Here is a 7,672-nt window from a genome sequence, read left to right as displayed (position 1 = left end):
ATTCTCACTCTCTCTTCCTGCTGACTTCAATTAAATGTAATATTTCTAGTTTACTCAAAATCTCTTTCAAGGAAATTAAGTGCTTTCCCAAAATTAATAGTTAGCATTGGTAAGAGTCTAAAACGATGGCTCACTGTCCAAGCACTGTTACAGGGAGAGGTTACTTCTGAAAAAACAGCTGAGAAAAAGGAGAAAAATATTTGGTCAGGAAAAGAGATATATTTTAGAAGACTCTTAACATTACGTGCTCTTGACATTGTAAACCAGCATGCATAATGTACTGTAGTATTCAGCAAATCTGAACCTGCAAGGGTGCTTTCAGTGTCTTGTGTGACAATGGCATTATCACTACTTTGTTTGAATTTATTTTTCAAAATTCATTGTGAAAGATGTGGATAATGTATCCACGCCAGCACCTATCTTTCTTTCCACCTGTAAGAATATCAGAAGATCTTGCAGCTCAAAACTTGTCAATTCACCCTCTTTTTTTGGTTGTGAGTAAAAAGGAATTTGTTTGGCAGTGCAGGATATATAGAGTATAGATATCTTGTGTCCAAAATGCTAGAGTTTGTTGTTTATGTTTATTTAATCACTAAAATACTTAGATAATGCTACCAGCATAGTCAAGCAGGTTCTGCCATGAAGCATGGTAACAGATGTTCTATATATGTAAGGTGACATGTCATCACAGCAAATGAGCTTCCCTGTTGTTTTAAGACTTGCCCTTACGACACCTCCACACTGCAGACAGGGTACGAGATAGCAAGTTTCAGTGGCAACAGCTTTCATTAGCATTTTCCTAACAAAGAGACAGTCTGTCTTATTTTTTAAAGTAAGTATTGTTGCTGCAACATATCCCGCCTATTGCACAAGATCAAACCGAGTCATGGATAAGAAATCAGAAGAGTACATGCCATAACACATGATCATACAAAGATCTATGAAGAGAGAATATTTGTTCTGCTTACTGTGTTTAAGATTTAATCTATTCAGTGCCTCAAACCTGGTTTTATTAATGTTCTCAATAAACAATAACAAATGTTTTCAAGAATTGTGTGCAATATTAGCTGTATAAAGTCTTTTTTTGTAGGGGACTTCTCAAATTGTTTTAAAAGCAACTTCAAAGAGGTGTTGATAATGTGTTCACAATATTTGCAAAAGGACATAATACTCTAAATTCCAATACAATACCAATACTGGTTAGGGACTAGAACAGGATATCATGTGGAAAGTACAATGGCAGGCACTGGATGATCCTGTTACAATCAAAGCAGATTCACTACTGAAAGTGTGTTCACTCTCTGAGCTTGACTTTTAGAACTATTTTTGCATGCCCTCCTCCAATTCCTTTATGTATTTCTCTCAATTAATATGACTGAAGTTCACTTCCCAACCATAACGTCTTAAAACCCAAGAGAAATAAGGTGGAGTAAGACAGCAGCTTGAACGAGGTACTCGTATTGTTTACAAATGTTTTGCTCCTGGAGAGTGTTTCTGAAATTAGCCTGAGTGCTACCTGCCAAGATAAGCCAACAATGACATTTTTACATAAACTGTTTGTTTTATTTGCGAATGTCAAAAATATTTCATAATCTCCAGAGAGTATAATGCCATTTGACATGATACAGTCATTAATATTGTGAAAGCACTGAAGACAGATCTTCAGCAATATGCTAATAAAAACCTGATGAAGACTAAAAATGCTTGCTAGTGAACCACAAAATTCCTGTCAGCAGCCTTCTGCTGGCATAGATTGATGCTGTATTCATGAAGACAGAAAGAAAAAATCATTAGTTTACAAAGAACATTTCAAAGAATAAAAAATGCCGTGATATCTAAGTTATGAGATAGCAGGCAAACTGTTGACAACAGGCACTACGGAAGAAGGAAGGGGAGGAGATGAGAAGGAAAAATACAGCAGCATCTATAACATGTGGGCAAGAAAGATGCCAATGCATTTCAATGAGAGAGATCAAAAACTGTTTTTACATCCTGCTACCCACTTGCCAAAAGACTACTCCTTTACACCTTGCAGAAGGAGACACCCTTCCATATTTTTCCCACATGGCATTAGCATTCCCAAAATTATTCTTGTGTATCAATAAATGGATCATAGAATCATCAGCAGAGTGTCTACCAGGCTAGACTGTATAATTTCATTACAAAGGTAATTAATGTCCTCCAAGGAAGGGGGAGTATCCACTGCTGGTCAATCTGTTCCATGGTTGCTTTGTTATCTGGCAGTGTTTATGGATAAAGAATTAGCTTATCATATTAAATTAAAGTGATAAATATGCCATTCCAAAATTAGAAATGGAATGATGAAAACAGAAAACATATTGCCTACATACAAGGACTCGGCTGCATCCTCACACTGTATTTTTAGTGTCACTCCCAGGGCTGATTGCAATATATCCTAAATTTTTCCAGATTTTTTTTTCAGTTGCTTTTGGGTTTTTTGAACTGAAGATTTCTTCCTACCACATGTCTCAAAATAGCCCATTCTCTGTAGATTACACAGCCCTGATAATAAGTTGCAAACCTTTGTAGAAGATTCATCAAAGTGAAACCCTTGTCAGCAGTGCGCGTGCCTGCTTATCTCTAGCGGTTCATAGAATCATAAAATCACTTATGTTGGAAAACATCTTTAAGATCATAGGAGCTCAACCATAAACATAACGTTGCCAAGTTCACCGCTAAACCATGTCCCTAAGTGCCACATCTATATGTCTTTTTAATATCTCCAGATACAGTGACACCATCACTTCCCCAAGAAGCCTGTTTCAATGCTTGACAACTCTTTCAATGAAGTAATATTTCCTAATACTCAGTCTAAACCTCCCCTGACGCAACTTGAGGCCACTTCCTCTCATCCTATCGCCATCTCCTTAAAACCTCCTTTCAGCAAGTTGTAGTGTGCAATAAGGTCTCCCCTCAGCTTCCTCATCTCCAGACTAAACAAACCCAGATCCCTCAGATGTTCCTCCTCTGAAGACTTGTCCTCCAGAACCTTTACAAGCTTTGTTGATCTTCTTTGGACGCACATGGAAAACACACTAGGTAGAAACAACAGCAAGCAGCTTTGAGAGTGCTGGTCCCTTTGCTGTGGGGAGCCACTCTCCCTGGGCTCGCTGCAGGTGAAATACTATGCAAGAAGGGCTTGATGCAGGATAGTGTCTCTGGGAAAACTTCTTCATGGTTTGTACCATTCTGGGATGCACCTCATGAAGACAGGACAGAGTAAGGGTCTATGTGAACATGTCAGCAGTGGTAGACAAGCCCATTTCTCCCAGCAATGTGATGCCATTGCTGAAGCAGTGAAACGTTTGCATGTTGTGAGCAAAAGCAGGGATAGCCATCTGTTGGCCCATCTTACTGCTGCAATCGAGTCCTCCTTTATGAGAACAGTATGAGAGTTGAGGTTGTTCAGCCTAGGGAAGGGAAGGCTCTAGGGAGACCTTATAGTGACCTTCCAGTAGTTAAAGGTGGGGGGGGCTGTAGGAAAGTCGGGGAGGGGCTCTTTATCAGTGGAGCGCAGGGATAGGACAAGGGGTGGCAGTTTTGAGCTGAAATAGGGGGGATATTTAGATTACACATTAGGAAGAAATTCTTTTCTGTGAGGGCGGTGAGGCACCAGCACAGGTTGCCCAGGGAAGCTGTGGATGCCCCGTGCCTGGAGGCGTTCAACGTGAAGCTGGATGAGGCTTTGAGCCGCCTGGTCTGGTGGGAGGTGTCCCTGCCCGTGGCAGGGGGGGTGGAACCGGGTGATCTTTGAGGTCTCTTCCAACCCAAACCATTCCATGACTTTGGGTAGTTGGGACAGGAGCTCTGTGCCGAGTTTTGCCTCTGGTTGTGCTGGGTGACCAGGGGGGTAGCAGCGCCCAGCCAGGCAGGTCAGGGGGTGCAGCCCCGGCTCTCCAATCTCCACGAGGTCATACCGAGACATAAACGCAGGGGCAAGGCTCCCGAGAGGACTTACGAGGTCCCGAGGTCTTACGAGGAGCGGCTGAGAGAGCTGGGGTTGTTTAGCCTGGAGGAGGCTGAGGGGAGACCTCATTGCTCTCTACAACTACCTGAAAGGAGGTTGTAGAGAGGAGGGTGCTGGTCTCTTCTCCCAAGTGACAGGGGACAGGACAAGAGGGAATGGCCTCAAGCTCCACCAGGGGAGGTTTAGGCTGGACATTAGGAAAAAATTTTTCACAGAAAGGGTCATTGGGCACTGGAACAGTCTGCCCAGGGAGGTGGTTGAGTCACCTTCCCTGGAGGTGTTTAAGGCACGGGTGGACGAGGTGCTAAGGGGCATGGTTTAGTGTTTGATGGGAACGGTTGGACTCGATGATCCGGTGGGTCTCTTCCAACCTGGTTATTCTATGATTCTATGAGAGAACCGGGGCGGGCGGCCGGCGGGCGCAGGGACCGCCCCGCCACCGCCCCTCCGCTCCACGCGCCCGTGGCGGCTCGCGGAGCACGCTGGGGCTTGTAGTCCTCCCCCTTCCCTCCCGCCTCCCAGAAGCGGCTCAGCGGAACTACGACTCCCAGCGGGCGGCTGGGAGTCCCGCCCTGTCCCGCCAGGTCGGGCAACCTCCGCTCCCCGTTCCCCCCAACCGCTCAAACCCGCACGACGCGTTCCGCCCGGCGGCTCGCAGCGGCAAAAAAAAAAAAAAAAAAAAGGGAGGCCGCGGGCTGACTGACTGGCGGCGGACACCGCTGGGCGGGCTCGGCGGCGCGTGCGCCGGGAGGGGCGGGGGCAGAGCTAGCGCCGTCGCCCGGGGAGAAGCGGGGGAGGCGGGGGGGGGGCCGGGCCCGCCGCCCGTGGTGGGGGGGGGTCTCGCCGCCCGGCGGTGAGGAGGTGGCAGGCGGTGCTGCCGGGGTTGGCTGCTGGGGGGGAGCCTGGGGAGAGGCTCCACCAAAAGAGAGATTTTTAAAAAAAAAAAAAGGAAGGGGAGAGGGCGGAGAAAGTCGCCGCTGTCCGGTCGGCGGAGCGGGGAGCCGGGCGGTTTGCCCACCCTGCTCTCCAGGTGGAAGCGCGGCGAGGGGGGTCAGGGTGGAAGCGAAGGGCCCGGGGCGAAGGGCTCTCCGGGGGGGAGCGCGGGGACCCGGCCGCCACCGCGTGTCGCCGGTGGAGGCGCAGCGGCCGCCCCGGGGCGGGGTGCGGGGCGGGCCGGGGGCGTGCGCGGAGGCGGCGAGCGGCGGCGGCGCTGAGCCGGGCGGCGAGGATGGTGCGGGGAGGGAGCGGTCCCGGCGGAGACCTCCCGGCAGCGGCGGCTAAAGCTCCCTCTCCTCTCCCTCCGCAGCCTCCCCGCGGCGCGGGGCTGCGGGGCATGAGGCGGCGGCGGGGACCCGCCGTGTAGCGGGAGGCGGGGGTCGAGCGCGGCGGGGAGGGAGGGAAGGAGAGAGAGAAGATGGGGTTGAGGAGGACCCCCTCCCACCGCGCTGCTGCCTGTCGGGCACCGGCCCTGCCCCGCGCTGCCTCGGGACCGGGGGGATCCGCGTCGGTGGAGCCGTGAGAGGGGCCCGCGGGGCGCCCTGCCCGCCCAGCTCCCAGGGCTGCTCGGAAGCTGGAGTTGCAGCCTGCTGGCTTTCTTTTTCCCTTCTATCCCTTTAGTCTCTCTCTCTCTCTCGAGAGAGAGAGCGGTTTAGGGATGGTCATTTTTAGCAGTGAGATCTGCGCACTGGAGGACGGTGACAAATCTCAATGAACGACGGACTCGATCGCTAGACCTCGCCTTGTCCTGCCTTCTGACCCTCGGAGAGGGCGTGCGTGGGAAGGAGAGAAGAAACCCTCCCCTTTGAAAGTAAACTTGAAAAAAACAGAAGACTATTTTTTAATTTTTTTTTTTTTTGGACAGCCTGACTGCTTTATAATTACTTTTTCTTTGGTCTTGTTTTGTGATAAGTTGATTTAAAAAGGATTGCTCGGCGTGGTTGTTTTGTAACTGGTGGAGGAAGGAAGGATCCCTCTCGAGCATTTCTGATGTGACAGCTTTGGTTTCTGAAGAGTTAACTGCTGTTTGCACGATACACCTACTGCTAGTCTGGTAGCAGACTTTTCAGCTTTTTATTTGCTTTTTTTTTTATCAACTGAAGCAGGTGGAGAGGGTTGGTCAGAAGAGTATTTGCACGTACATACATTGTGTATATTTTTGGTGGGGTTCTCCCCACATTTTACTCTTTCTTGATGACTCCTGGAGGTGGTAGTGGGCCCATGAAAGACTGTGAATACAGTCAGATCAGCACACACAGCTCTTCGTCTCCCATGGAGTCTCCCCATAAGAAAAAGAAATCGGCTCCCAAGAGAAAATGGGAGGTTTTTCCTGGAAGAAACAAGTTCTTCTGCAATGGGAGGATCATGATGGCTCGACAGACTGGAGTCTTCTACCTGACTCTTGTTCTTATCTTGGTCACCAGTGGACTCTTCTTTGCATTTGAGTAAGTGACAATGAAGTCTTCATATCTTCCTTCTCTTCTTCTATTTGTTTTCTGGTTAAAAGCAAAGTAAATACGTTTATCCAGTTGTCATAGACAGTGCTGACTGAATTCAGCTAATATAGGTTTATATAATTGAAAACATGATCTGATAAGATGCTGAGGGACATGATCCTGTTTTGATTATCATGCTCTGTTGAAAACTGATGTTTTAAGGATTAAGGTTATAGCGCTTTTATCCCACAGGTCTACAGTTCTTGCTGATGTTGCAAGAGAAGTGTGAAGCAGCAGGTTTGGGATGGTCAGGAGATGATGTAGCGTCTTGTCTGTCAGTTTCTCTGCTGGAAATCAAAACTGGCAGGTGCAAAAATACTGATGCAGAACTGAATGCAAGTAAAGGAATATATTTCATTAGCCTTCCTCTCATCCCCCTTGACGTAGTTTTAATAGCTTGTAGATGAGAATTTCAAGTTAGTTAAAAAAAAAAAAAAAGCTGCTTTGCATGTATGTGGCTTTCTACCGCTATGTAACAGCATTCTGTTTGTGATGGTAACTTATGAGTTTGGTCATGGTTTGAGCTATATTTGTTCTAGATTTTTGGGTTTGGGGTTTTTTTAAGCAGGTTTCTGATGTCCTCCTAGGACATTTTTCTCTGTGTTCTTCAGGAGTCTTTTTCATCTATACAAAGTGAATGCAGAGTGACAGAAAATCAGATATACTGATTTTTGCACTTATGGTTAAATTAACTATGCATGACAATAAATAAATGGGAACTTGATATGAACAATGTAGTTCAACTTTTATTTACTTATTTTTGTTAAAGCACCGAGTACATATGTGCTCACGTTGCTGCAACACTTGCTGTAATAATAATAATGTAATTCATTTTAAAGAGTTAATGCTGCTTTACCTTTTTAAAATTGTTGTAGCCTGATTTATGGTTTGTGACAAGGAAAAAATCCTCAAAGTGCATGTACACCTCATACTGTTTTCTTGAATAGGAACTAGTATTTGTAAGTAAACTTCAGCACTGCCTCCAGAAATTGTTCATTTTGCTAAATTGTACAGTTGAACAACAGAAGTCATTCATCACTTGACGTCTTCAAGAAAGAAAATAGTGACTTTAACAAGCCCTAAATTATACCAGTTATATACAGACCATCTTAACACACTAATAGCAGTAAGGAAGGTAAAAATACTCAGCAGGTGACCAGTGATTAAATATACATGTGAGCTCAGCAAATGA

General features: G+C 46.6%; 1 protein-coding gene across 5 annotated transcripts in view; it reads left to right on the top strand.

The window, feature by feature from the left end:
- Window positions 1-5,221: 5,221 nt before the first annotated feature.
- ZDHHC14 (zinc finger DHHC-type palmitoyltransferase 14) overlaps window positions 5,222-7,672 on the top strand; it is a 100,679-nt gene continuing 98,228 nt past the window's right edge. Inside the window, exon 1 of one of the 5 annotated variants that reach the window (XM_069852069.1) lies at window positions 5,222-6,429. In XM_069852069.1, coding sequence (XP_069708170.1) covers window positions 6,179-6,429 — 251 coding nt within the window. In that variant the 5' untranslated portion in view covers window positions 5,222-6,178. The remainder of the gene's footprint in view (window positions 6,430-7,672) is intronic. The other 4 variants (XM_069852066.1, XM_069852068.1, XM_069852064.1 and 1 more) reach the window with 4 other exon arrangements.

This window comes from Phaenicophaeus curvirostris, chromosome 2 (genome assembly GCF_032191515.1).
Source record: "Phaenicophaeus curvirostris isolate KB17595 chromosome 2, BPBGC_Pcur_1.0, whole genome shotgun sequence".
Classification (NCBI taxonomy): domain Eukaryota; kingdom Metazoa; phylum Chordata; class Aves; order Cuculiformes; family Cuculidae; genus Phaenicophaeus; species Phaenicophaeus curvirostris.
Note: the sequence above shows the minus strand (reverse complement) of the source record. Positions and strands in the feature narration are given on the sequence as shown.